At 44.2% G+C, this 27,974-nt stretch overlaps 1 protein-coding gene across 2 annotated transcripts; it reads left to right on the forward strand.

Moving 5' to 3' along the window:
• dync1h1 (dynein, cytoplasmic 1, heavy chain 1) lies at window positions 1-27,926 on the forward strand. Of its 2 annotated transcripts, none has more exons than XM_046411924.1 (78): window positions 1-391; window positions 1,481-1,568; window positions 1,770-1,943; window positions 2,135-2,390; window positions 2,530-2,716; window positions 2,836-3,107; window positions 3,237-3,464; window positions 3,619-4,272; window positions 4,402-4,824; window positions 4,984-5,163; window positions 5,305-5,454; window positions 5,578-5,724; window positions 6,060-6,200; window positions 6,343-6,519; window positions 6,717-6,827; window positions 6,940-7,059; window positions 7,185-7,424; window positions 7,626-7,781; window positions 8,004-8,117; window positions 8,209-8,319; window positions 8,415-8,624; window positions 8,767-8,913; window positions 9,021-9,187; window positions 9,305-9,478; window positions 9,583-9,937; window positions 10,058-10,252; window positions 10,349-10,631; window positions 10,728-10,828; window positions 10,977-11,136; window positions 11,378-11,618; window positions 11,708-11,891; window positions 12,034-12,246; window positions 12,375-12,613; window positions 12,727-12,883; window positions 12,988-13,212; window positions 13,348-13,578; window positions 13,710-13,850; window positions 14,027-14,260; window positions 14,461-14,667; window positions 14,799-14,920; window positions 15,066-15,231; window positions 15,400-15,563; window positions 15,727-15,856; window positions 15,958-16,091; window positions 16,232-16,346; window positions 16,435-16,596; window positions 16,713-16,927; window positions 17,032-17,236; window positions 17,391-17,564; window positions 17,691-17,810; window positions 17,985-18,105; window positions 18,345-18,540; window positions 19,284-19,401; window positions 19,494-19,709; window positions 19,809-20,021; window positions 20,141-20,268; window positions 20,393-20,546; window positions 20,669-20,815; window positions 21,006-21,156; window positions 21,289-21,542; window positions 21,697-21,831; window positions 21,927-22,021; window positions 22,143-22,317; window positions 22,483-22,558; window positions 22,693-22,853; window positions 22,946-23,057; window positions 23,153-23,213; window positions 23,306-23,429; window positions 23,556-23,669; window positions 23,800-23,970; window positions 24,165-24,382; window positions 24,491-24,594; window positions 25,517-25,725; window positions 25,988-26,141; window positions 26,256-26,398; window positions 26,688-26,856; window positions 27,173-27,297; window positions 27,456-27,926. In XM_046411924.1, the coding sequence occupies exons 1-78, from the start codon at window positions 142-144 to the stop codon at window positions 27,582-27,584; spliced, it is 13,923 nt and encodes a 4,640-aa protein (XP_046267880.1). In that variant the 5' UTR covers window positions 1-141; the 3' UTR covers window positions 27,585-27,926. The 2 variants fall into 2 exon arrangements, with proteins under 2 accessions (XP_046267880.1, XP_046267881.1); XM_046411925.1 differs by lacking the exon at window positions 18,345-18,540 and adding an exon at window positions 18,715-18,910.
• The last annotated feature ends 48 nt before the right edge of the window (window positions 27,927-27,974 follow it).

A 27,974-nucleotide genomic window follows, 5' to 3' on the forward strand; every position in this document is an offset into this window, starting at 1 on the left:
GACGGCGACGATTGCGGCGTTTTGACAGCGGCAGTCAGCCTCTGACCAGCTCAGTAGACGTTGCAGCCTGCTAGATCACGTCAATCTCGTTTCTTTGTTCAGCTTCAGACCGCAACCGGTCGTCGTTGACCGATTCAAAGCATGTCTGACGGTGGGGGGACGGAGGAAAACTCCGGCACCATGGAGGTGTCGGCCGTTCAGACGGTTGCTGATACCTCGGTGCTGCAGAAGCACATTCGGAAACTGGTACCGCTCCTCCTGGAAGATGGCGGCGAGGCCCCGGCCTCACTGGAAACCGCCCTGGAAGAGAAGAGCGCCGTGGAGCAGATGAGAAAATTTCTGGGCGATTCCCAAATTCACACCATCCTCGTCGAGAGAAGCACACTCAAAGGTAAATTTAGGAAGAAGCGACCAGCAAGCTGACGTTAATATGATTTATGAACGCATCGTGTCTGTAGCTAACTCATTAAATTATTCACCATCAGAATGTCTGTAAACCCAAATATTAGCTAAGGACGCTCTGTGTCAGCTAGTACGTATTATGTGACGGCCGACCTGATAACCTAGCTTGCTGTCTCCATCCATGGCAATTGTTAAATTGTATGGCAGCTACGCCACATTGGGTGGGGAACCTAACCAAAGCTAATGACAACACAGTGCACTCCAGTGTTAGCTAGAATTTTAGGTGTTGCTATTGGTTGTGAAATGAAGTGAAGCCACAGTTAATACACATTTTACTAAATGAGTGTCTAATTAAATAGAAAATGTTACTTGTTTAGTGCTGTGGTAATAAACACCTCGCCGGAAAAAAAAATCAAAGAATGAATCCTTTGTAATAACTTCAAGTCATGTTGTGTACGCATTCTTCAGATTAATATCATGTGAACCAGCTTGTGTCAATGAGCACATTATTTTCAATTTCCTCCAGGTGAATTAAGCCTGAGCTCCGGAGCCCTTGCTTGCCCTTACTAATGTTTTATGAGTGCTGAACCTTGATCCCTTGATACTGCACATGACCAGCCACTGAGGCTGAGCCTGCTGGGTTTGCATTCTCAGCCAGAGTGTCACTGCTCCGACCTATTCATGTTTGTACTAAGAATACAGATGCTGCAATGCAGAGAGTGCGCTTTCTGCAGATGGCCAACGTTTCCTGCCATGACTTCACTTGTAAGGAGGGTGGGAACGGAGGTGGATGGAAGCAGATGAAAATGTCAGATTGCACTGTTGTCATACTGCAACATGGTGTATTATACTCCTGTTTATCACTCAGATGATTGATTTTTACTGCTTAGTGACATATTATGCCTGTTTTGTTTGTGGCCAGATGATGTTATTGTAATTAAACCAGAGAATATTAACAACTCGGTTTCAATGTGGAGAATGGCTGTGGGAAACTCTCTTTTATCCTTTATTAAGACTGGGGATGTAAAAAAAAATATGGTTCATGATTGAGTTTTCTATTTATTGGTTCTTCACACAGAGGATGTTGGAGATGAAGGAGAGGAGGAAAAGGAGTGCATCACATATAACATCAGCATTGACATACACTATGGGCTCAAGTCCAACAGGTAAATGATGTCTCTAATACACTGAATGGAGGCCTTCTTTTCAGCCATGCAGCTCCATGTGATTTCATTAATTAAACAGAAAAAAACTTTATATAACTTGTAACCGGAAAGCAGATTTTTTTAATTCTAGTTACTTCATGGCACCCAGCTTCTGTTTTAAATTCTGAACAATTAATGTTTTCACCCTTTTCTCCTCTACAGCTTGGCTTTGATCAAGAGGACAGGTGTCATTGATGCCGACAAGCCCATATCAACGCAAGTTCGAGTTCTGACCTTGAGTGAGGATTCTCCCTATGAGACGCTTCACTCTTTCATCAGTAATGCTGTTTCTCCTTTCTTCAAATCCTACATCCGCGAGTCTGGCAAGGCAGACAGGTAATTGTTAACATCTGTCTTACACTTGGACAAACTGTTTTATTTAATTGAATAGATAGATTCTTTATTGATCCCAAGGGAAATTCAGTGAAAAGCTCAGTAATAATCTGAATGGTAAACTCGGCATGGAGGAATAATGTAACATAGACAATGAATTCATCTGTGCTGTAATCTCTGTCCTAACCCTCTAGAGATGGGGATAAGATGGCTCCATCAGTGGAGAAGAAGATTGCTGAGCTGGAGATGGGCCTTCTCCACCTGCAGCAGAACATTGAGATTCCTGAGATCAGCCTGCTCATCCACCCCATCATCACAAACATTGCCAAACAGTGCTATGAACGTGGGGAGAAACCCAAGGTCACTGACTTTGGTGACAAGGTGGAGGACCCAACCTTCCTCAACCAGCTGCAATCTGGAGTCAATCGTTGGATCAGGGAGATCCAAAAGGTAAGAGGCATTTCCTACATATCTCAAATATAAACATAAAATTGCATCAAATTATATTTGATATATTATGGGTCTGTAGAAAAGTATTTTTCTGTCTTAAACTCACAACTGGGTTATTTGTTTCCACTCTTTTTATCAGGTGACAAAGTTGGATCGTGACCCAGCTTCTGGCACAGCCTTGCAAGAGATCAGTTTCTGGCTGAATCTGGAGAGAGCCCTCAACAGGATTCAGGAGAAGAGAGAGAGCCCTGAAGTCCTGCTTACACTGGACATCCTGAAACACGGCAAACGTTTCCATGCTACTGTCAGCTTTGATACTGACACTGGTGAGTGACGTTGTCAGTAGAACAAAATTTTCTTTGTCTTGTTTCACCTCTGCTGCCTTCATTGGCTTCATCTTGAATGTAGTATGGCTAATTGATTGTCCTTTCCCTACTTCTCACAGGTCTGAAACAGGCCGTTGAAACAGTCAATGACTACAACCCTCTGATGAAGGACTTCCCTCTCAATGACCTGCTCTCTGCTTCAGAGCTTGATAAGATCCGCCAAGCCCTGATGGCAATATTCACTCACTTGAAAAAGATTAGAAACACCAAGTACCCTATTCAGAGAGCACTGCGTCTGGTAGAAGCCATCTCCAGGGACTTGAGCTCTCAGCTCCTCAAGGTGTTGGGCACTAGGAAGCTCATGCATGTTGCCTACGAGGAATTTGAAAAGGTTTGTGTTGTCAGGTTTTCTAGCATGCACTAAAACGTATTTTAGTGCTCTCCCAAAAGTACACTATTAATTAAGCTACAGAAAATATTCTGCATCTTCCTAAACACCCTGCAAAACTTCTGTGTGCAGGTGATGGTGGCATGCTTCGAGGTGTTCCAGACCTGGGAGGATGAGTATGAGAAACTTCAGGTGCTTCTGAGGGACATCGTGAAGAGAAAGAGAGAGGAAAACCTGAAGATGGTGTGGCGTTTGAGCCCCGCTCACAGGAAGCTCCAGTCACGTCTGGATCACATGAGGCGTTTCAGAAGACAGCACGAGCAGCTCCGGGCTGTCATCGTCCGTGTGCTGCGGCCTCAGGTAAAGTATTATCACTGCCTTTAATGGTCACACTTGATGCACTGACTCCTGTTCTTTGCCAGTATTATTTCATTATCATTTTGATGTTGTTTTTAATAGGAATAAGTATCTGTTTTTATCCACACTTGATGACTTTTTACCCTTATGCCTCCAGGTCTCTGCTGTGCCACAACATGCCCCTGGAGAGACAGTAGAGCCTCAAGACATGAAAGTAGCTGGAGTTCTCTTTGATGCTGCTGATGCCAATGCTATCGAGGAGGTCAATCTGGCATATGAGAATGTCAAAGAGGTCGATGGCCTGGATGTGTCTAAGGAAGGCATGGAGGCCTGGGAAGCCGCCATGAAGCGTTATGATGAACGCATTGACCGCGTGGAGACTCGTATCACCGCCCGCCTGCGTGATCAGCTGGGAACTGCCAAGAACGCCAATGAGATGTTCCGTATCTTCTCCCGCTTCAATGCTCTCTTTGTGCGTCCCCACATTCGGGGTGCCATCCGGGAGTACCAAACACAGCTTATCCAGCGTGTGAAAGATGACATTGAGTCGCTGCATGACAAGTTCAAAGTGCAGTATCCTCAGAGCCAGGCGTGCAAGATGAGCCATGTCCGAGACCTGCCACCTGTGTCTGGCTCCATCATCTGGGCCAAGCAGATCGATCGTCAACTGACTGCTTATATGAAGAGAGTGGAGGATGTCCTGGGAAAAGGCTGGGAGAACCATGTGGAGGGGCTGAAGCTGAAGCAGGATGGAGATAGCTTCAGGGCTAAACTCAATACCCAGGAGATATTTGATGACTGGGCTCGCAAGGTCTGTAAATGCTATTTATTAAACAGTTTTCTCAAATATTTGAAAAATGCTCATGATGCATGTTTCCATTTTTTTGTCAACTCTTGTTCTGATTTTAATTATTTATTACTTTTTTCTTTTCTAAATCAGGTTCAGCAGCGTAACCTTGGTGTGTCTGGGCGCATCTTCACGATTGAGAGTACCCGCGCTCGTGGACGTACTGGAAACATGCTGAAGCTTAAAGTCAACTTCCTCCCGGAGATCATCACCTTGTCCAAAGAGGTCCGCAACCTCAAGTGGCTGAGTTTCCGTGTTCCTTTGGCCATTGTCAATAAAGCCCACCAAGCTAACCAGCTGTACCCATTTGCCATCTCTTTGATTGAGAGTGTGCGCACCTACGAGCGCACTTGTGAGAAGGTGGAGGAGAGATCCTCCATCTCCCTGCTAGTGGCTGGGCTTAAGAAAGAGGTTCAGGCTCTCATCACTGAAGGCATCACTCTGGTCTGGGAGTCCTACAAGCTGGATCCCTATGTTCAGAGACTTGCTGAGACCGTCTTCAACTTCCAAGAGAAGGTCAGTGTGGAGGAGCTGTGGCTATAAAATAGTCGAAACATCCTGCATAAGTATAGCCTGTCTTCAGTGTCCTTTTAGAATAAAACAGGTGATATTGTTTAATTAATTGTTAAACATTGATTCTAAAATGTTTTTTTTCTGCTGTGTGTTGTTTTCCAGGTGGATGACCTCTTACTGATTGAGGAGAAAATTGATCTTGAGGTTCGCTCTCTGGATACCTGCATGTTTGATCACAAGACCTTCTCTGACATCCTCAACCGAGTCCAGAAGGCTGTGGATGACCTCAATCTCCATTCCTATTCCAACCTGCCCATCTGGGTCAACAAGCTTGACATTGAGGTTGGCCTCAGAAAACAACAATACAAGAATTATCAGTCATTCTCATAGATTGTGACTATTCTTAACATTTCATCCAGTGTCTCTCTTCACATGTGACTGGCATGAATGCCAACCGGATTGATTTTTGCTTCGTTTTCATAGATTGAACGTATCCTGGGAGTACGTCTGCAGGCTGGCCTTAAGGCCTGGACACAGGTGCTCCGTGGCCAGGTAGAGGACAAAGCTGATGTGGACATGGACACTGAGGCTCCACAAGTGAGCCACAAACCTGGAGGGGAGCCTAAGATTAAGGTAGGCATTGTAACTGTAGTGATTCTGTGTTGCCTTATGCCATATTTTGTCTTTATGCGTTGCTTGAAAAAGCTTGGATTCCTGGACACAGTTCCCTGAATATTCTGCTGTTTTTTTTCTCAGAATGTTGTCCACGAGCTGAGGATTACAAACCAAGTGATCTACCTGAACCCACCGATTGAAGACTGTCGCTACAAGCTCTACCAGGAGATGTTTGCCTGGAAGATGGTCATTCTTTCCCTTCCCAGGATCCAGAGCCAGAGATACCAGGTAGTGATGTCTGAATGGTTTTAGTAATAGGACTGCAGTTCCCAGTGGGTAAAGCCAAAAGAGGCTTAGATTTAATATCTAAAATATAATTTACCTTAATGTAGATATTAAATCTAAGCCTCTTTTGGCTTAGATACTCCCATGCTGTTGCTTTGATTTAAGCTAATCTTAGACTTAGACTTAGACTTAGACTTTCTTTATTTGTCATTTGGATTTTCATCACAAACGAAATTTCGGTACAGTGGCTCAAGCATAGCAGGAATTACCGACATATTCTTTATAAAAGAAAAAGTAAAAAATATAATATATACACAAAATCTGTCCCTCCTCACCAGGTGGGAGTTCATTATGAGTTGTCAGAGGAGGAGAAGTTCTATAGAAATGCCCTGACCAGGATGCCAGATGGCCCTGCAGCCTTGGAGGAGGCCTACAATGCAGTGGAAGACATTGTCACTGAGGTTGAGCAGTATGTCAAGGTAAGTGTTATCTTGTTCTACCGACAAAAAAAATTTGTATCCTTAGAGAGAATAGAGAGAGATAGAATTACTTTGAGGAACAGATTTAAAGAAATGCAAGGCCAAATGTTTTCTCATTTTTTTATTTTGTTACCCCGGTCAGGTGTGGCTGCAGTACCAGTGCTTGTGGGACATGCAAGCTGAGAACATCTACAATCGTCTGGGTGAAGACCTCACCAAGTGGCAGGCACTGCTGGTTCAAATCCGCAAAGCACGTGGAACCTTTGACAATGCAGAGACACGGAAAGAGTTTGGACCTGTGGTCATTGACTATGGCAAGGTACTAATGACTTGGGTGTTGTATTAGAAGAATATTTCTCTTAAAAGAGTAAGAGTCTATATTATGAAAAGCTCTTCAAAAAGACTACATTTTGGACAATTTTTCTTTTATTTTAAACCAGTTTTTTTAAGGAAAGCCTGAGAGGTCTGTTTGTCTGATGCTTGTCATTAAATGTTTATATTTTTACCTGACAACAGGTCCAGTCCAAGGTGAACTTGAAGTATGACTCCTGGCACAAAGAAGTGCTCAGCAAGTTTGGTCAGATGCTTGGCCAGAACATGCAGGACTTCCATGCCCAGATCTCCAAGGTGAAACATAATATCACTGAAAAAGTTTGACCAGCTTTGTAGCATGATTGATTGACTGAGATATAGAGTAGGATGCAGTTTTATTAAGTTTCATTTTCTGTTTCCACAATAGTCCCGTCAAGAACTGGAGCAACATTCTGTGGACACAGCTAGCACCTCAGATGCTGTCAACTTCATCACATATGTCCAAACCTTGAAGCGTAAGATCAAACAGTTTGAGAAAAACGTTGACGTAAGTACTCGAATAAGTTCTCTCAAACATTCACCATGCTTTTGTTCCTTCTTTTGTATCACTACATGCTTTAAGAAAAACGGTTTAGGGTTCTAATCAGAGATCCTCCCTTCTTTTACTCTTAGTTGTTCCGTAATGGACAGCGTTTGTTGGAGAAGCAGAGATTCCAGTTCCCTCCATCTTGGCTCTACATTGACAACATTGAAGGTGAATGGGGTGCCTTTAGTGACATAATGAAGCGCAAGGATAGTGCTATCCAGCAGCAGGTGGCCAACCTGCAGATGAAGATCGTCCAGGAGGACAAAGCTGTGGAAAACCGCACAACAGACTTGCTCAATGACTGGGAGAAGACCAAACCAGTTGCTGTAAGAGAAATTAAATTAAATTTGAAATACAGTGTTTGTGGTCATCTCTAGTTCACAGTTTCTGAGGATGTATAACCATTGACAGCTAATAAAATTATTTGTACAGTGGATTAATCTTTTGCTACTGTGACTGAAATAGGTTGAAGAAGACCATTAAGTGTTTTACATTTTTGCCGTCTAACTGGTAATCTGTTTCATCAGGGCAACCTGCGTCCAGAGGAGGCCCTTCAGTCTCTGACAATCTATGAGGGCAACTTTGGCCGCCTGAAGGATGAAAGAGAGAAGTGTGCCCGTGCCAAAGAAGCCCTGGAGCTCACAGACACTGGGCTGCTCAGCGGCAGTGAGGAGAGGGTGCAGGTAATGCCAGCAAACAATCACAATAAAGCATTTTAAGTGATCAAAGAACAAGCAAGAGCAAATATCTCGTTAACACTTATTTTGAATGGGAGTAACATGTGACCCATTATGCACAAATTATAGCTCTCATCTCATCTCTTGTGCATATGTTCCACAATCATAGTGATGACCATAAAAACAAATGCTTTTCGTTTCACTTGTTTCTCTCTTTGGGACTTTTAGGTGGCACTAGAGGAGCTGCATGATCTGAAGGAGGTTTGGTCTGAGCTGTCAAAGGTCTGGGAGCAGATTGACCAGATGAAAGAGCAGCCATGGGTGTCGGTACAGCCTCGCAAGGTAACAGATCCTCAGTAATCATTCAAATAATTCAGCCTGTTTATTTGTGAAATTCTTAATATATAGCTATTCCTGTGTTTTGTGTTTGTAGCTTCGCCAGAGTCTGGATGCTCTTCTGAACCAGCTGAAGAACTTCCAAGCAAGACTGAGACAGTATGCCTCCTATGAATATGTCCAAAGGCTACTTAAAGGATACCTCAAGGTCAGGCACCTGCTTTTTCCCACTGCACCAAGTTTGACTCACAAGAAAACCTAAAAATGTGTTAAATTCTCTACCTAATCCTTTTGTCACATCAGGTCAACATGTTGGTGATTGAGCTGAAATCGGAGGCTCTTAAAGACCGCCACTGGAAGCAGCTGATGAAGCGTTTGCATGTGAACTGGGTCCTGTCAGAGCTGACCCTGGGACAGATCTGGGATGTGGATCTGCAGAAGAATGAGATGGTGGTGAAGGATGTTCTCTTGGTAGCCCAAGGAGAAATGGCTTTGGAGGAGTTCCTCAAACAGGTGATGAGAGAGGGCCCTCAAGATATCATGAAGTGTAGTTATGATTATCATAACTCCTATACAGCATCCAGTCCAAATGATTAAAAATGTTTCTGTGGTTTGTAGAACTTTTAAACATAATTTTGTGGTTTTTGGTCCTCAGATCCGTGAAGTGTGGAACTCATATGAACTCGACCTTGTGAACTACCAGAACAAGTGTCGTCTGATTAGGGGCTGGGATGATCTCTTCAACAAGGTCAAAGAACACATTAACAGCGTGTCTGCCATGAAGTTGTCTCCATACTACAAGGTAAACAGAACTGTGTTGTGTTCTTTAAGACGATAATTAAAATTTTAAGAATAAATAAGTTTTCTGAACTGCATCAATACCATGCTCCTCTTCTTTCTTTCACCCAGGTGTTTGAGGAAGACGCCCTGAGCTGGGAGGATAAGCTGAATCGCATCATGGCTCTGTTTGACGTTTGGATTGATGTCCAGCGTCGCTGGGTCTATCTGGAAGGCATCTTCACTGGCAGTGCTGACATCAAACATCTGCTGCCTGTAGAAACCCAGAGATTCCAGAGGTAAATCAGGGACCCTTCATTTTATTCTTGATTTTAACAAACCAGAAACTACTACTGTACCACATTTTTTTTTTCACCAGTCCTGTTTTAACTAGTCTCTCTGTCTTTATCCCACAGCATCAGCACAGAGTTCTTGGCACTGATGAAGAAGGTGTCAAAGTCTCCCTTAGTGATGGATGTGCTGAACATACAGGGAGTCCAGCGGTCTCTGGAGCGACTGGCTGACCTTCTGGGAAAAATCCAGAAAGCCCTTGGAGAATACCTGGAGAGAGAAAGATCCTCATTCCCCAGGTAAGAAGATAATAATTGTAAAAATATTTGCAATCACTCTCACAGATTCATATATTTTATTTCTCAACCATCCTTAACTGATCCATCACACTCTTTGTTTCCAGGTTTTACTTTGTGGGAGATGAGGACCTGCTTGAAATCATTGGCAACAGCAAGAATGTGGCTAAGTTGCAAAAGCACTTCAAAAAGATGTTTGCTGGTGTCTCCAGCATCCTGCTCAACGAGGACAATACTGTAGTGCTGGGAATCTCCTCCCGCGAGGGTGAAGAGGTTCACTACAAGACACCAGTCTCCATCACAGAGCACCCCAAGATTAACGAGTGGCTGACGCTGGTGGAGAAGGAGATGAGGGTGACGCTGGCCAAGCTGCTGGCTGAGTCTGTCACAGAGGTCTCATCCTTCAACACGGGCACAACTATTGACCTTGGCCAGTACATCAGCTGGATTGACCGTTACCAGGTTGGTGTGGAGAATTTGGTGAACGCACAATTAGTTATTCAAAATAGACAGTGTGTTAAGTTTCTATTATTTGATTTTTGATCATTATTATCTTGATTATTTGATTTCCTCTCCTCACAGGCCCAGCTGGTGGTCCTGTCCACGCAGATCGCTTGGTCTGAGAACATTGAGTCTGCCTTGACCACCATCTCTGGTGGTGGAGACATGACACCCATGCAAGGAGTGCTTTCAAATGTGGAGGCCACCCTCAACGTGTTGGCTGACACAGTGCTGATGGAGCAGCCTCCACTCCGCAGGAGGAAACTGGAGCACCTGGTTAGAGGGATTTTTTTTATCTTTTGAAGGACATTTTTAAAATAATGTTGTCCAGTGTCTGAAAGTGTCTGTAATCCCTCCTCTGCCCCATTTTAGATCACCGAGCTGGTGCACCAACGTGATGTGACCAGGACTCTGATCAAGAACAAGATCGACAACCCCAAGTCCTTTGAGTGGCTCAGCCAGATGCGCTTCTATTTTGACCCAAAGCAGACTGATGTCCTGCAACAGCTGTCCATTCAGATGGCAAATGCCAAGTTCAACTATGGCTTCGAGTACTTGGGTGTTCAGGACAAGCTCGTCCAGACCCCACTGACAGACCGCTGCTATCTCACTATGACCCAGGCTCTGGAGGCCCGCCTTGGAGGGTCACCATTTGGTAGGGAAGCTTTTTTTTGTACACATGAATATTTTGATTTTGAGAATAGATATACATATAAAACGATCAGCTTCACTGAGCTTGTCCTCCCCCTAGGTCCTGCTGGCACAGGGAAGACAGAGTCAGTGAAAGCTCTTGGTCACCAACTGGGCCGCTTTGTCCTGGTTTTCAACTGTGATGAGACATTCGATTTCCAGGTATGTGGCAGCATTCTTTGTCCCTGTGATTATCAGTTGCTCTTTTTTTACATGATGTAGCTGTTTCTCATATTGGTGATTTATCTTGCAAATCTGACATGTTAACCTCTTTTTTCTTTTCTTCTTTGTGTTTGTTTTTTTTTTAAAGGCCATGGGTCGCATCTTCGTGGGTTTGTGCCAAGTGGGAGCGTGGGGCTGCTTTGACGAGTTCAACCGTCTGGAAGAGAGAATGCTCTCTGCTGTCTCCCAGCAGGTCCAGTACATCCAGGTGGCCTTGAGGGAGCATAGCAACCCCAACAGAGACAGGAGTATGTATAATATGTGTGGGAACTTGGGTCTCATAATATGTTAAGAGTCTGCACTTTTTAATGAGAATGCCCAGGTGCATTTTAGTATCTTTGAACACCAATTCACAGAAAATTCAAAAAATCATAAAATTCAGATGAGTGACAAAATAAAATCAGTGCATCTCCACCTTACTGACCACCACATTTTAAATTTTAAATGAGAACTGCAGTGTAAATTGCTACTTATCTGTGACCCCCTCAGGTGTGCCAGTCACCACGGAGCTCCTGAACAAGCAAGTGAAGGTCAGTCCAGACATGGCCATTTTCATCACCATGAATCCCGGCTACGCTGGCCGCTCCAACCTGCCAGACAACTTGAAGAAACTGTTCCGCAGCTTGGCCATGACCAAGCCCGACCGCCAGCTCATTGCCCAGGTCATGCTGTACTCTCAGGGTTTCCGCACAGCTGAGATCCTTGCCAAGAAGATTGTGCCCTTCTTCAAGTATGTACAGTTTCAGAAAAATATGCATAGCTTTGAGAACATTTTGAGAGGGCTTTCTTTTCTGAGTTTATCCCTTACTTCCATTTCAGGCTGTGTGACGAGCAGCTGTCCTCTCAGAGTCACTACGATTTTGGCCTCCGAGCTCTCAAGAGCGTGCTGATCAGTGCCGGTAATGTCAAGCGTGAGCGCATCCAGAAGATCAAAAAGGAGAAGCTGGAGCGGGGAGAGGATGTTGATGAGAATGAGATTGCTGAGAACCTTCCTGAACAGGAGGTATAGAAAATTATATTGTGAAGTCTCTGTATTATATTATGATTGAATTTTTGCAGATCTGGAAAATTGGCTTTTAAAATCCAGCAAGAGATTTGAAGAGCTTGAATGGTTATTTCACTCAGTCCATGTCTTGTTGCTGTAGATCCTCATTCAGAGTGTGTGCGAGACCATGGTTCCCAAGCTGGTGGCAGAGGACATCCCTCTGCTGTTCAGCCTGCTGTCAGATGTCTTCCCTGGAGTCCAGTACCACCGTGGAGAGATGACTGCTCTGAGGGAGGAGCTGAAGAAAGTCTGTGGGGAGATGTACCTCACCTACGGAGACGGTGATGATGTGGGCAGCATGTGGGTGGAGAAGGTACGTAACTAAATTGATTTGATATATATCTTATTGAGCATGCCCAGAAATTGCAAGTTTTAAAGCCCTGCTTGCCTAGTGAGTATTTACTCTTCTTTCCTGAAACTTTACAATTCATCCCCTTCCAGGTGCTCCAACTGTATCAGATCACACAGATCAACCATGGACTGATGATGGTGGGACCTTCAGGTAGTGGGAAGACCATGGCTTGGAGGGTGCTGCTCAAGGCCCTGGAGAGGCTGGAGGGTGTGGAAGGTGTTGCCCACATAATTGACCCCAAGGCCATCAGCAAGGACCACCTGTATGGAACCTTGGACCCCAACACCCGTGAATGGACTGATGGCTTGTTCACGCACATCCTCAGAAAGTGAGTGCTGTAACACATGTCAGTGAAGGTATAATTCAACTCAGTATGTTTTCATCTTACTAAGTGGTACTTCAAAAATATATGACGTAAAATGATTTTTCTGCCAATTTCAGAATTATTGACAATGTGCGAGGTGAACTACAAAAGCGTCAGTGGATCATCTTCGATGGTGATGTTGACCCTGAGTGGGTTGAAAATCTCAACTCTGTCCTGGATGACAACAAGCTGCTCACCCTGCCTAATGGAGAGCGTCTTAGCTTGCCACCAAATGTAAGAGCACAGCACTTCAAACACAGATGCTTGTTTTTTTCTCATTATAGTCCAAGCTGGTGTAAGCATGCTGCCTTGACCAAAATAATTCTCTCTCTCTCTAGGTACGTGTAATGTTTGAAGTACAGGACCTGAAGTACGCCACCTTGGCCACTGTGTCTCGCTGTGGCATGGTCTGGTTCAGTGAGGATGTCCTCAGCACTGACATGATCTTCAACCACTTCCTGGCTCGCATACGCAGCATCCCATTGGACGAGGGAGAGGATGAAGCCCAGCGCCAGAGGAAGGGCACAGATGATGAGGAAGAGACTGCATCACCAATGCTGCAGGTAATTTAAGTGAAGAAAATACATTATTATAAAAAAAACATGGTCTGTTAAACAAAGAAAATCTGAAGCAATTAATTCAAGGATGTTTTATGAAGTTCATTTCTAACGGCTGTCCTACTGCATGTTTTACACTAGATCCAGCGTGATGCTGCAGCTGTCCTGCAGCCTTACTTCACCTCCACAGGCCTGGTGATCAAGGCCTTGGAGCACGCGTCCAAGATGGAACACATCATGGACTTTACTCGCCTCCGCTGCTTGGGCTCCCTGTTCTCGATGCTGCACCAGGCCTGCCGTAATGTGGCTCTCTACAACAATAACCACCCAGACTTCCCCATGCCTGTTGACCAGCTGGAAAAATACATGCAGGTAATGTTCTGCTTTCTACTCTCCTTAGCATACAGAAGCATACAGATGCTCTGTTGTTGTCACTGCAAAAAAAGAAAAAAAATATCAGTTTTCCCAAAATGAATCATTTTTATGGCCCTATCTTTCTACAGAAATATCTGATCTATGCTGTGCTGTGGTCCTTCTCTGGTGATGGACGGCTGAAGATGAGAGCTGAGCTTGGAGAATACATCCGTCGAATCACCACTGTACCCCTCCCTGCTGCTCCCAATGTCCCTATCATTGACTACGAGGTACAATATCCTTGTGTTAATACAGTTATTGGTTTTGAATGGGTATGGTCGTTTTCTTGAGCAACTTTTTAAAATTGTTTACTGTCAGTGACTTGCTAAGAATCAAACAAATACTACTGCTGTCCAGTCTTGTAATTCCAGAATGACAAGTGTGTTGTTGTCTTTGCATCTTGCAGGTGTGCATCTCAGGTGAGTGGCAGTCCTGGCAGGGCAAAGTGCCCCAGATTGAGGTAGAGACCCACAAGGTGGCATCCCCTGATGTTGTGGTTCCCACCCTGGACACTGTTCGCCATGAGGCTTTGCTGTACACATGGCTGGCAGAGCACAAGCCGCTGGTGCTGTGTGGACCTCCTGGCTCTGGAAAGACAATGACTCTCTTCAGTGCCCTCAGAGCACTGCCTGATATGGAGGTGAGAGACCAGATGAAATAATTGAAGGCCTGACAATAAAAGATTGATAATTTGTAATGTTTCAGAATTCTCTCAGATATCCTTAAAACTTTGTTATGTTATGTGTGTTAGAATTTTGCATATTCTAAGCCTCTGAATGAATATGAATAAACTGGGTCAAAATTAGAAAAATAATTCCAAATTGTCTTCTTGCCTGCCAGGTTGTAGGCCTGAACTTCTCCAGTGCCACCACTCCAGAGCTGCTGCTGAAGACCTTCGATCATTACTGCGAGTACCGTCGTACCCCCAGTGGTGTGGTCCTCGCCCCTGTCCAGCTGGGCAAGTGGCTGGTGTTGTTCTGTGATGAGATCAATCTGCCGGACATGGATAAGTACGGCACACAGAGAGTCATCTCGTTCATCAGACAGGTATGATGCATTGTTCACAAAGTGAAATTTCCCCTTGTTGCATCTGTAGCAAACTAAAATCATGGCAGTTGCACTCCCTCCTACTGTGTTAAGAACAATACAAACATAAATACTGTTGTGGTGTTTTGCAGATGGTGGAACATGGAGGTTTCTACCGCACCTCAGATCAGACTTGGGTCAAATTGGAGAGAATCCAGTTTGTTGGAGCCTGTAATCCTCCCACTGACCCTGGCAGAAAGCCTCTCACACACAGGTACACTTTTCAGACTTAACACCTGACTGATGAATGCATTAGCAGAAAAAAATGGTGCGAATTGAAGTGAAATTCATACTTGGAAAAATAAGAATTGCATATGAAGAGCCCCAACAGTGATAATGCTGTGGTGTGCGATTTCTAGGTTCCTGCGTCATGTTCCTGTGGTGTACGTGGACTATCCAGGCCCAGCCTCTCTAACTCAGATTTATGGAACATTCAACCGTGCCATGCTGCGCCTCATCCCATCACTGCGTACCTATGCAGAGCCTCTGACTGCTGCTATGGTTGAGTTCTACACCATGTCTCAGGTAAAAGGATTATATTTCAATCAAATATGTAAACATCAAGCTTACTCAGTTGTGTCACAGAAGACTGGTGCACAAATAAAAGATAAGACATGTTTTATTGATCACTTTTCAGTGCTTCTGTTAATTAATTTGTTCACATATCTGTTTTCAATCCCTTTTTCCGTTTAGGAGCGGTTCACCCAGGACACCCAACCTCACTACATCTACTCTCCCAGAGAGATGACTCGCTGGGTGAGGGGAATCTTTGAGGCCTTACGGCCACTTGAGACTCTGCCTGTGGAGGGGCTCATCCGCATCTGGGCCCATGAAGCTCTACGTCTCTTCCAGGACAGGTGAGTGCAAGTTTCTAAGAGAATGAGCTTTACCAGTCAGCCTTGAAATGATATTTTGTAACTGACAAATATGATAAAATGCCACTCAATAAATGCATTAAATAAAAGTACTTAAAGAATAGCTATTTTGGTGATAATGTGGGTCATTTTAAACCTTTTCCAGGCTGGTTGGTGATGAAGAAAGAAGGTGGACAGATGAAAACATCGACATGGTTGCTCTCAAACACTTCCCCAACATTGACAAGGAGAAGGCTCTCAACAGGCCAATCCTCTACAGCAACTGGCTCTCCAAGGTAAACTGGAAACCATTGCTAGTAATGCTGAAATATTGAGAACTGGCCTCAAGTGTTCAGTTTGCTTTCCATTTTTGCTGAGTTTATTGTTTTGCGCACAGGACTACATCCCAGTGGAACAGGAGGAGTTGAGAGACTATGTGAAGGCCCGTCTGAAGGTCTTCTATGAGGAGGAGCTTGATGTCCCCCTGGTACTCTTCAATGAGGTGCTGGACCACGTCCTGAGAATTGATCGGTGAGTAACAGCTTCTTCAGCTTATGGCTGCTGATTGACTTCATTTCTGGTATATCAGCTGAGAATGAGAATCTCATGTCTGAAATAATAATAATAAGTGTCACAGGGTAGATTTCAAAACTATATATATCCTCCTCCAGAATCTTCCGTCAGCCTCAGGGCCATCTCCTGTTGATTGGAGTGAGTGGAGCAGGAAAGACGACACTGTCTCGCTTCGTAGCCTGGATGAATGGACTTAGTGTATACCAGATCAAGGTCGGTACAGCATATGTGAAAATATTTAGGAAAAATTACTATAATTGCTACTCAGTGTTTTTTAATTTGTGTGTGTGTATGTATTCAGGTACACAGGAAATACACTGGAGAAGACTTTGATGAAGACCTGCGTACAGTGCTGCGTCGCTCAGGTTGTAAGAACGAGAAGATTGCCTTCATCATGGATGAGTCTAATGTGTTGGATTCTGGTTTCCTTGAGAGAATGAACACACTGCTGGCCAACGGAGAGGTAACTGCCATTATGACCTGTTGTAACCTCACTAAGACTTATTGGGGAACAACACACCACTGCTTTTTAGTTTAATGAGATAATATGTTAATGTTATCTGTTTTTTTTTTTTTTAGGTTCCTGGCCTGTTTGAGGGAGATGAGTATGCCACACTGATGACTCAGTGTAAGGAGGGCGCTCAGAAAGAAGGCCTGATGCTCGACACACACGAGGAGCTGTACAAGTGGTTCACTAGCCAGGTTATCAGGAACCTCCATGTTGTTTTCACCATGAATCCCTCATCAGAAGGCCTGAAGGACAGGGCTGCCACATCACCTGCCCTCTTCAACAGGTACAGAGACACAGAAGCATAAATTCACTGCCAAGCAAGGAGTAGATAACGCAACATTAAAATTAGCCGTTTTTTCTTCATTAACTGAACTTTCTGTGTCCTAGGTGTGTACTGAACTGGTTTGGAGACTGGTCCACAGAGGCCTTGTATCAAGTGGGTAAGGAATTCACCAGCAAGATGGATCTGGAGAAACCAAACTACAAGGTGCCAGACTACATGCCCATCGTCTACGACAAACTGCCCCAGCCACCATCTCACCGCGAGGCTATCGTCAATGGCTGTGTGTTTGTACATCAGACCCTTCACCAGGTACGGATGTTTCGAGATTGTCAGTGGTGGTGAATGTATGGTTTGCTTTAGCAGAATTTGGGCATTTAGGAGTCCTGTAAATTCAAGTTCAAGTCAATGTGTTTAACAGTTTGCTGATGTATAAATCACATGTTGTGTTGTTAACTCTAAACAGGCTAACAACCGTCTGGCTAAGCGAGGTGGTCACACGATGGCCATCACTCCTCGCCACTATCTGGACTTCATCAACCAGTACGCCAATCTGTTCAATGAGAAACGCAGCGAGTTGGAGGAGCAGCAGATGCATCTCAATGTCGGGCTTCGCAAGATCAAGGAGACTGTCGATCAGGTACAGCAGTTTTATATTTTAACTCATTTATTGTACATAGTGCCACGGTGTCATTTCTCGTAGTTCTTTCCAATTGTTGCTGGCTTTCATCTGACCTCATGATTTTACTCACGACTTTTTGTCAAGGTGGAGGAGCTTCGTCGTGATCTGAGAATTAAGAGCCAGGAGCTGGAGGCAAAGAATGCTGCTGCCAATGACAAGCTGAAGAAGATGGTCAAAGACCAGCAGGAAGCAGAAAAGAAAAAGGTACACAGGAAGGAATTTAACTCAGAGGGGGGAAAAAAACAATTACTATATTATTTTTATTCTTCTGCTATGTTTAAACCTAACCTCTTGGAAATGCTTTGCAGTGATTCCCTTTAGTCATCTTCATTTTACTGATGCATCAAACTATACTTCTATACTATTATGTGATTCCAGGTGATGAGCCAGGAGATCCAGGAAGCTGTGTGGAAGCAGCAGGAGGTGATCAAGGACAAACAGCTGAGAGTCCAGCAGGACTTGGACCAAGTGGAGCCTGCTGTTATTGAGGCTCAGAATGGTACAGCAGTATATTTTCATACAGCAGTCTTTGATTTGTTGTCACAAAATGAGTATGGAACCTTGTGTACTCTTTACATAACAATAGAACTCATGTGTACCTGCCTTTTTCCAAACATCTCACAATGTTATGGGTGCTAGAGCCTCTGGTTAACAGTTTAATCTTAACCTCCATCCTCCTGTCATCACTGCCCCCCTTCCTTATCATAATCCACATCTTTGCTCATCTGATGCTGATAGCTGTAAAGTCTATTAAGAAGCAGCACCTGGTGGAGGTGCGTTCCATGGCCAATCCGCCTGCGGCTGTGAAGCTGGCTCTCGAGTCCATCTGCTTGCTCCTGGGAGAGAGCACAACTGACTGGAAGCAGATCCGTTCCATCATCATGAGGGAGAACTTCATCCCCACTATTGTTAACTTCTCTGCTGAAGAGATCAGGTGAAAGAAGAAATGATGTATTCTGCAGTTGTTAACTGAGCTCTCTCCCTTTCTGTCTCTGCCTCCCCCTGACTTTTCAAACTGTTTCAAATTCTTCCCTTCTTTTGCCTTATATGCCCTCCCCACTTTCTCCTCTTACTGCTTTTAAACACATCCCTCCTTCCTCCTAATTAGCGGTGAGTTCTATTAAGCGGCAGCACCTAGTAGAAGTGCGGGCCATGACCAATCCCCCAGCTGCGGTCAAGCTGGCCCTGGAGTCTATCTGCCTTATGCTGGGCGAGGAGACCAGTGACTGGAAAAAAATCAGACAAGTTATTATCAGGGACAATTTCATCAGCAGCATAGTCAACTTTTCCTCTGAAGAAATGAGGTACCGGTGTCACAACGTCTGTCTAGAATGGAAGCATAAATGACACTTAATCAATCAGTAAATTAATCAGGTGGCATCTGTGATCATAATTCTTATCTTATCTAGATCTTATAGGTTAACTTTGCAGAATCAGAAAACAAGCTGAAGTTAACAACAACCGCTGTAATTTTTAGTGGTTATCATGATTTTGTATTTCTCACAGTGAAGATGGTAGAAATTGCACCCCTTCCTCACCCCAAACAAAATTTAAATGATCCTGTGCAATATTTCATTCCCTGTGATTCAAGATCATTGTTCCACACTTCACATTAGAGTATAACATTGTAAAGTGCTGCTGTATTCTGACATCTTGGGCTGTTTTTACTTTATACAGTGACTCCATCCGTGAGAAGATGAAGAAGAACTACCTCTCCAACCCAAGCTACAACTATGACCAAGTCAACAGAGCATCTCTGGCCTGTGGACCTATGGTAAAATGGGCGATTGCTCAGGTAAGGAGGCCTAAACGATATGAAAGTGAAGATGATAATGGGGGTTAGAGAGTACTCGTTTAAAATATATGTATGTTCTATATTTTCCATAGCTTAATTATGCCGACATGCTGAAGCGTGTTGAGCCTCTGCGCAATGAACTGCAGAAGCTTGAGGATGACGCCAAGGACAACAAGACGAAAGCAGAGGAGGTGGAGCAGATGATCAGAGACTTGGAGGCCAGCATTGCTCGCTACAAGGAGGAATACGCTGTCCTCATTTCAGAAGCCCAGGCCATCAAGGCTGACCTTGCTGCTGTTGAGGCTAAGGTAACTGATCATTAAACCTGTGTTCGGTTCGGTATCTGCCTCTCTGTTCAATTTAAATGTCATGCAGCATTTTTCTGAACTCCTGCTCTCTCTTCCCAGGTAAATCGCAGCACAGCCCTCCTGAAGAGTCTGTCAGCTGAACGGGACCGCTGGGAGAAGACCAGCGAGACCTTCAAGAACCAGATGTCCACCATTGCTGGAGACTGTCTTCTTTCTGCAGCTTTCATTACCTATGCCGGCTATTTCGAACAGCAGATGAGACAGAACCTGTTCACTACTTGGTCTCACCACCTGCAGCAGGCCAACATTCAGGTAATCAAAGCTCTTATACACAAGGCCAAAGTCATTTTTGGTCATCACTCGTACAAATCCTGGCCTTCCATTTTTGTTATTTTATTCTGAACTCCTATTGGCACATTTTTTTCCTCCAGTTCCGTACAGATATTGCCAGAACTGAGTACCTGTCCAACGCTGACGAGAGGCTCCGCTGGCAAGCCAACTCCCTCCCAGCTGATGACCTCTGCACTGAGAACGCCATCATGCTCAAGAGGTTCAACAGGTCAGTATCTTTCTGGCATTGTAATGTTTTTATTACTGCTGCTTATTGTTTATTACTGAGAAGACTAAGCCTTCCTGAGCGTTCATTAGTCCTTAATTGACTATTCTGGTACTGCACATTCTAGGTACCCGCTAATCATCGATCCATCAGGTCAGGCCACGGAGTTCATAATGAATGAGTACAAAGACCGCAAAATCACCAGAACCAGTTTCCTTGATGATGCCTTCAGGAAGAACCTGGAGAGTGCTTTGCGTTTTGGAAACCCACTCTTGGTCCAGGTACAAACAGCTACTTCGCACTGCTGCCATTGTTCACTTGGTAATTGCTCACTGTCCAAGGCCCTCGTATTCATCAAGGATTTGTTTATTTATAGTCATTTCTTTATTTGTTTGCCCTCAAGGACGTAGAAAGTTACGACCCAATCCTAAACCCAGTGCTGAACAGAGAGGTTCGCAGGACTGGAGGACGTGTCCTCATCACTCTAGGAGATCAGGACATCGATCTGTCGCCTTCCTTTGTCATCTTCCTCTCTACACGAGACCCAACGGTGAGTAGACTGACTCAAGAATTTCTGTAGAAAGAATTAAATTTAATTGTTTTTATAGGTATACATCTATTAATGTCTCCCATTAAAAAGGAAAATTCACTTGCGTTCATTTTAGACTGAAATGAAGTATTTTTCTCATTAAAATTGACTGTACAAAAACTAATTAATTTGTTGTCTCTTTTGTATGCAGGTTGAGTTCCCACCAGACTTGTGTTCTCGTGTTACATTTGTCAACTTCACTGTGACTCGCAGCAGCCTTCAGAGCCAGTGTCTCAACGAGGTCCTGAAGGCTGAGAGGCCTGACGTGGATGAGAAGCGATCCGACCTCCTCAAACTGCAGGGTGAGACAGGAGATCTGGGGATGATGACGATGATAAATGCTGACAGGGGATGGAAAATAATTACCTTTTGAGTAATGCTGGAAAAAGTAGGAAGGAGCAGCTATCAGCAACTATCCTCACTGTTTCTTTTAGGTGAGTTCCAACTGCGTCTGCGTCAGCTGGAAAAATCCCTGCTGCAGGCCCTCAATGAGGTTAAAGGACGCATCCTTGATGACGACACCATCATCACCACGCTGGAGAACTTGAAGAAGGAGGCAGCTGAGGTGACCAGGAAGGTTGAGGAGACTGATATTGTCATGGCAGAGGTGGAGACAGTGTCACAGCAATACCTGTCTCTGTCCTCAGCCTGCAGCAGCATCTACTTCACCATGGAGGCTCTCAACCAGGTCTGGATACATCTTACTTGCAGTTTCACCTTTTTTTTTTCCTCTAAATTACACATACATACTTACAGTACTATTTCTAAGCTATCTAATATGCAGACTGGTAAACCAACTAAAAACACTAAACAAACAAATCCTTTTTTGTACTTGGCTCCAGATGCACTTCCTGTACCAGTACTCCCTTCACTTTTTCCTGGATACCTACCACACCGTGCTGTATGAGAACCCCAACCTGAAGAGCATCAGTGATCATTCACAGAGACTTGCTGTCCTCACCAAAGACCTCTTCCAGGTTCGAGCCACAAATTTTGAAAAAACACTGCTGTTCTTTGGTGGAATGTTTTATAATAATCTTTCTGTCTTTTCTATTGTGTGTGTGTGTTGTAGGTGGTGTTCAACAGAGCAGCCAGAGGCATGCTGCACCAGGATCACATCACATTCGCCATGCTGTTGGCTAAAATCAGCCTAAAGGGCATAACCAGGTTAGATGTCATTATTACACTATTGTGTCACCAGTAGTAGTTTTACATTAAACAAGATTTCTTAGAAACAACAGTCAACATAACATCACACAACATAACATTTCAATCCTTCTCTTTTCAGTGAGCCCTCATATGATGCAGAGTTCCAGCACTACCTGCGTGGTAAAGAGATCGTTCTGACTGGCACATCGCTGCCTAAAGTGAAGGGCTTAACCACTGAGCAGTGTGAGGCCATGGTCCGCCTCAGCCGCCTACCAGCATTCAGCGACTTGGTTGACAAAGTTCAGGCTGATGAGGTGAATACACAGACGCTGTCAATCTGGCATCACTTATATTCTCATAATTAAACAGAAATGGCATACGAATAAACTTGTATTCATAAGTACACACCAGACAACTTTCTTCTTTCTACAAACTGTGTCAGTGATTGTTACCTCTTAATCTTTATTTTGTTCCTTCAGCAATTTTTCATGTGGATTGAGAGCAACACTGCAGAGCTGGCTGTTCCTTATCTGTGGTCAGAGGAGAAGCAGTCCAGTGAGTATACTGACTAGTCCTATTTTGCAAATGATGGATAAAATGTTAAGGCTAAGAAGATATTAACTTTATTAATATTAATGCATATATTTGTGCATATATATAACAAACCTGCCTTGTTCTTTCCTGCTCAGCTCCCATTGGCCAGGCAGTGCACCAGCTGTTGCTGATCCAGGCCTTCCGCCCCGACCGTCTGTTGGCTATGTCGCACATTTTTGTCTCGAAGGTGCTGGGAGAGACCTTCATGAACATCATCGAGCAGCCTCTTGACCTGGCTAATATCGTGGATAGCGAGGTAGTAAACCAGCGTAGTTTTTCTATCCAAAGGCATTTGCTGTTGACAGTGTTGTTGAACCTGTTGCTGATATTCCTCTTTCATCTCGGTAGGTGAAGCCCAGCACTCCGGTGCTGATGTGTTCCGTACCAGGTTACGATGCCAGCGGGCTGGTCAGAGATCTGGCTGCAGAGCAGAACAAACAAATCACCTCCATCTCCATCGGTAAGGAATGACAAATCTCACAAATAAGATCCTCAAGTCAAAAGTTGTAGTGAGGATATTGTTGATAAATGTTTGTGTTTTCACACTGTTCACAGGTTCAGCTGAAGGCTTCAATAAAGCAGACAAAGACATCAACACTGCTGTCAAGTCTGGCAGGTGGGTGATTTTTTTTTTTTTTTTGCCTGCATTTCCTGAGTATGTAGACTTTGTTTTGTTGCAGAGGTACCCTGACTGTTCTGGTTCTGCAGGTGGGTGATGTTGGAGAACGTCCACCTGGCCCCAGGATGGCTGATGCAGCTGGAGAAGAAGCTCCACTCTATGCAGCCTCATGCCAGCTTCAGGCTTTTCCTGACAATGGAGATCAACCCCAAGGTAAACCATTTCCAACTTTTCATAAAGTTGATAATGAAGACTTCGGTGACACCACTTTTAGCCCCAAAATTTGGTTTCTCTTTCACTCCTGAAAGTCTCAGTACTATGTTTTTCCTTTTCTGCCAGGTGCCAGTGAATCTGCTTCGTGCTGGTCGTATCTTTGTGTTTGAGCCTCCTCCTGGTGTCAAGGCCAACATGCTCAGAACCTTCAGCAGCATCCCTGTGGCTCGCATGTGCAAGGTGACTTAATCTGGATTTACCCAACAGTACACTCACACTTTTCCACCAGAAGCTTCATCATTGTGTTAGTGTTGTCTACACCCTTCCTCTACATTTGCTGTTCTAATCTTTGTTTTCCACATTTCTGCAGGCTCCCAATGAGCGTGCTCGCCTCTACTTCCTGCTAGCTTGGTTCCATGCAGTGATTCAGGAGCGTCTGCGCTATGCACCACTGGGCTGGTCCAAAAAATATGAGTTTGGAGAGTCTGACCTGCGCTCTGCCTGCGACACTGTTGACACGTGGCTGGACGACACTGCTAAGGTTGGAGATTCTGTCAGAAATAATATACATTGCTTTGATTGTGTCCACGTGTCCGCATAAGAATTATTTGTTGCCAGTAGAAAATTCCATCAAGCACCCACAAACTCACACAGTTCTTACGTTAGAAATGGTTCATCACATTAATTACTGAAGTACTGTAGGAACAAAAATATAACCTCTACACACACATACAGGGTCGTCAAAACATTGCTCCAGACAAGATCCCCTGGGCGGCTCTGAAAACCCTGATGGCCCAGTCCATCTATGGTGGCCGCATTGACAATGAGTTTGACCAGCGTCTGCTCAACACCTTCCTGGAGCGCATCTTTACCAAAGGAAGCTTCGACAGCGAGTTCAAACTGGCTCTCAAGGTTGATGGGCACAAGGACATCAAGATGCCCGACGGCATTCGGTCAGTAATGGCTTTTGATAGTGTCACAAGTATATTTCAGTTTGTAAATATAGAATGGATGTTTTCCTGATGACTTCAACTGGATATAAATGGTTTATGATTTTACAGGCGTGAGGAGTTCATGCACTGGGTAGAGATGCTTCCTGACACTCAGACTCCATCTTGGCTTGGGTTGCCTAGCAATGCTGAGAAGGTCTTGCTCACCACTCAGGGTACGCCACAGCCAGTCATCTCGATCATCTGCACTCTGGTGGTCTGTCACTGGACCGCACCACATCTTGATTCTTCTTCCTCTGTCCATCTCTTCAGATTTCATGTTCACATGGCTGATCATTAACCATCTCTCTCTATTCTAGTGTTTTCACTTTTATTTTGACAGGGTCTCAGTGCAACGAGAGCAGGGGCTGCTTTGGGCAGAATACTGTGTGTGTGTGTGTATGTGTGCGCGTGTGTGTGCATTTAGTTTTCTGCGGTAGTACGGGTAGCTCGTAGTTGCTGTCGTACGTTGTAGTCATGGTTTAGCTGTGTAGTTGTAGACATCATACTTAGTGCTCTGCCCAAAGGAAGGGTGTGTGTCTCCTCACCCTCCAGCAGCTGTATTTCACAGCCATCATGTCGCTTTGCCTAAATACTACCCACACCCTCTCATTAGGAGTCAACCACACACCTCCCCACCCCTTCAGTCATGTCCTCGCTCCTTGTTTTGTTGAGTTCCACAACTCCTCCAAAGTCCTGGCTACCCCTTTGCTCCTCCACATTCATCCCCATCCCTCCCTTTAGTCTCAGTCTCGTCCTGTTGCCCCACATTGGTTATGTTCATTTCTTTTACAGATCAAGTCAGTCAAGAATGCAGTTAATTTGTCCACTTGGAAACACTGTTGAATGTGAAATATTGCTTGAGGCCTTGTATGTCTTTTGTTCTACCCTGTGTAGTCCTAATTGTAGTCCTAATTTGTTGGTTTGTTTTGTCAACTCCTTTTTTTTGTTTTCCTAAAAAAGAAAAATAACACATCCTTGAGGGAATTTGTTTGTTTGTTTGTTTGTTCCACTATTAATTTCTCTCCCCCTCCCCCCCGATGGCCTTGTCTTCTGCCTCCCTTCCCGCTCACTTGCTCCCTCTGCCGGGCTGCGCAGGCACTGACATGATGGGTAAGATGCTGAAAATGCAGATGTTGGAGGATGAGGATGACCTTGCCTATGAGACGGAAAAGAAGGAACGCACTTCATCCACATCCGATGCCCAGCCGGCCTGGATGAGGACCCTCCACACTACTGCCTGCAACTGGCTGCAGCTCATGCCCCAAACAGTCAATCCACTCAAACGCACAGTGGAGAACATCAAGGTAATGGCTGAAATGAGAGGAACAGCGGTTGGCAAGCAGACTTCAGGAGACGGGTCTAAAATATTGTCTCCAAAAAGCTGTACAACATCCTTCGAAGTTACTGTTCATTCAGTTGTTTGTTTTAAATTTTTTTGCTTGACTCATGAGATAACAGGGTAAAATGAAAAGGTTTGAATTTTAGCAGATGAATATGACCTTGCTTAATCTGCCAAGGTTCTGTATTCAATTTAATGTCTCTGTCCAAACACACAAACCCAAACAGGACCCACTGTTCCGGTACTTTGAGCGTGAGGTGAAAATGGGTGGGAAGATGCTGCAGGAGGTCCGGCAGGATCTGTCCGATGTTGTGCAAGTGTGTGAGGGCAAGAAGAAGCAGACCAACTATCTGCGCACACTCATCAGTGACCTTGTTAAAGGTAATATCTCACTTTTTCAATTTTAAGGATTTAAATTGATTTAAGGAAATCACCTCACCACCTTGACCAACAAGATATCTTTAAACAGATAAGACCTGTTTTTCTGTACCGCAGGTATCCTCCCTCGCAGCTGGTGTCGGTACACAGTTCCAGCCTCCATGACTGTGATCCAGTGGGTGGCAGACTTCAGCGAACGAATCAAACAGCTGCAGCAGATCTCCCAGGGAGCCGCCAGTGGGGGTGCAAAGGAACTGAAGGTACCGTTTGGTTAACAATTTCTGTCCAGCATCTAACAATCTGTGACTTTTTTTAAATTCGACAGAGCCAAATGCCTTAGCTTATATATTCTGTTTTTACTTAGCTTATATTTCTATTTTTTATTCAACTTTTAATTTCATTTTTTTTTTATATATCCTACCTATTGCTCCCGGGACCCGAGTCCTAATTTCGTACCATAAGCATGTAAATGTGAGCTGGTATGACAATAAAAGTTCATTGATCCTTTATAGTACCGTTTTATTTCTTCCTTTTCTCCTCCTGCTCCAGAACATCCATGTGTGCCTCGGCAGCCTGTTTGTGCCAGAGGCTTACATCACTGCTACACGCCAGTATGTGGCTCAAGCAAACAGCTGGTCTCTGGAAGAGCTGTGCCTGGAGGTCAATGTCACCACCGTCCAGGGAGCCAATCTGGATGCCTGCAGCTTTGGCATCAAAGGTCAGAAAAGCAGCAGGTCACCTGCTGTAAACAGAATTTGCATAGTAAGGTTAAATTCTGGCAGTGTGGGTATATGTGAACTGGGAAAATGTCCTTCAGACATTCCTGGATTCATGAGTTGTGCAGGACTGTTGTTGCCATTCTTCTCAGCTGCCATGGGATTCCCATGGAATTTAACAAGCTAAAAGAAAGGATCTGCATGGGACAGATCTCAGAAATACTCACACAACTCTTCAATAGATTGTATATATATATATTTTACAGTTTTGTAAAATTGAAAGGTTCTAATGTCAAACATGGTCACTGTTTCTCCCAGGTCTGAAACTGCAGGGAGCTACTTGTGCCAACAACAAGCTGTCTCTGTCCACCTCCATCTCCACTGAGCTGCCCCTGACTCAGCTCCGCTGGATCAAGCAAAGCAACACTGAGAAGAGACACATGGTATGAACAGCTAAAATATACACAGGACTGTTCATCCTTTTATCATATAATCTAGAGAGATGATTCAGAAAACTGCTTAACGATGCTGATGGATTTAGATTTTTGTCATAGTTTTGGATGAACCACATCATCACTTTTAGTTTTTCTCCATGTTGCAGGTGACTCTGCCCGTGTACCTGAACTTCACCAGGTCTGACCTCATCTTCACTGTTGACTTTGACATCGCCACCAAGGAAGATCCACACAGCTTCTATGAGCGTGGAGTTGCTGTCCTGTGCACAGAGTAAATGAAACAAGTCGCTCCTGAACACCAGAGTGTGTTTGATGATTAAACCACTCCTTATTACTCACATTCATTGCTTATTAATCACCATTAAAAAAAAAATAGCTTGTAGTCTGTTGCATTCCAATATAAAACAGAGCTGGGAACATTTGTAGAGCAGTAATGAACATGTATCTGATCTTAGTGTTTGTGGAAAGTGTCTTTGAAGGCCAGGAGGATGTTGTTTGATGGTAAATGAAGAGAAAATGAAATGTGGAAAAGGGAAGTTGAAAGTAAAACCTGTTTTTAGGAAAGAACCTGTATGTTTTTAGATTAAATAAAGTCTGTTGGATTCAAATAAACTGCAGCAATGACTTCAGTGTGGTGCTTATATTCTGGTAAATGTTTGGTTTGA

This window comes from Scatophagus argus, chromosome 15 (assembly GCF_020382885.2).
Source record: "Scatophagus argus isolate fScaArg1 chromosome 15, fScaArg1.pri, whole genome shotgun sequence".
Lineage (NCBI taxonomy): Eukaryota > Metazoa > Chordata > Actinopteri > Scatophagidae > Scatophagus > Scatophagus argus.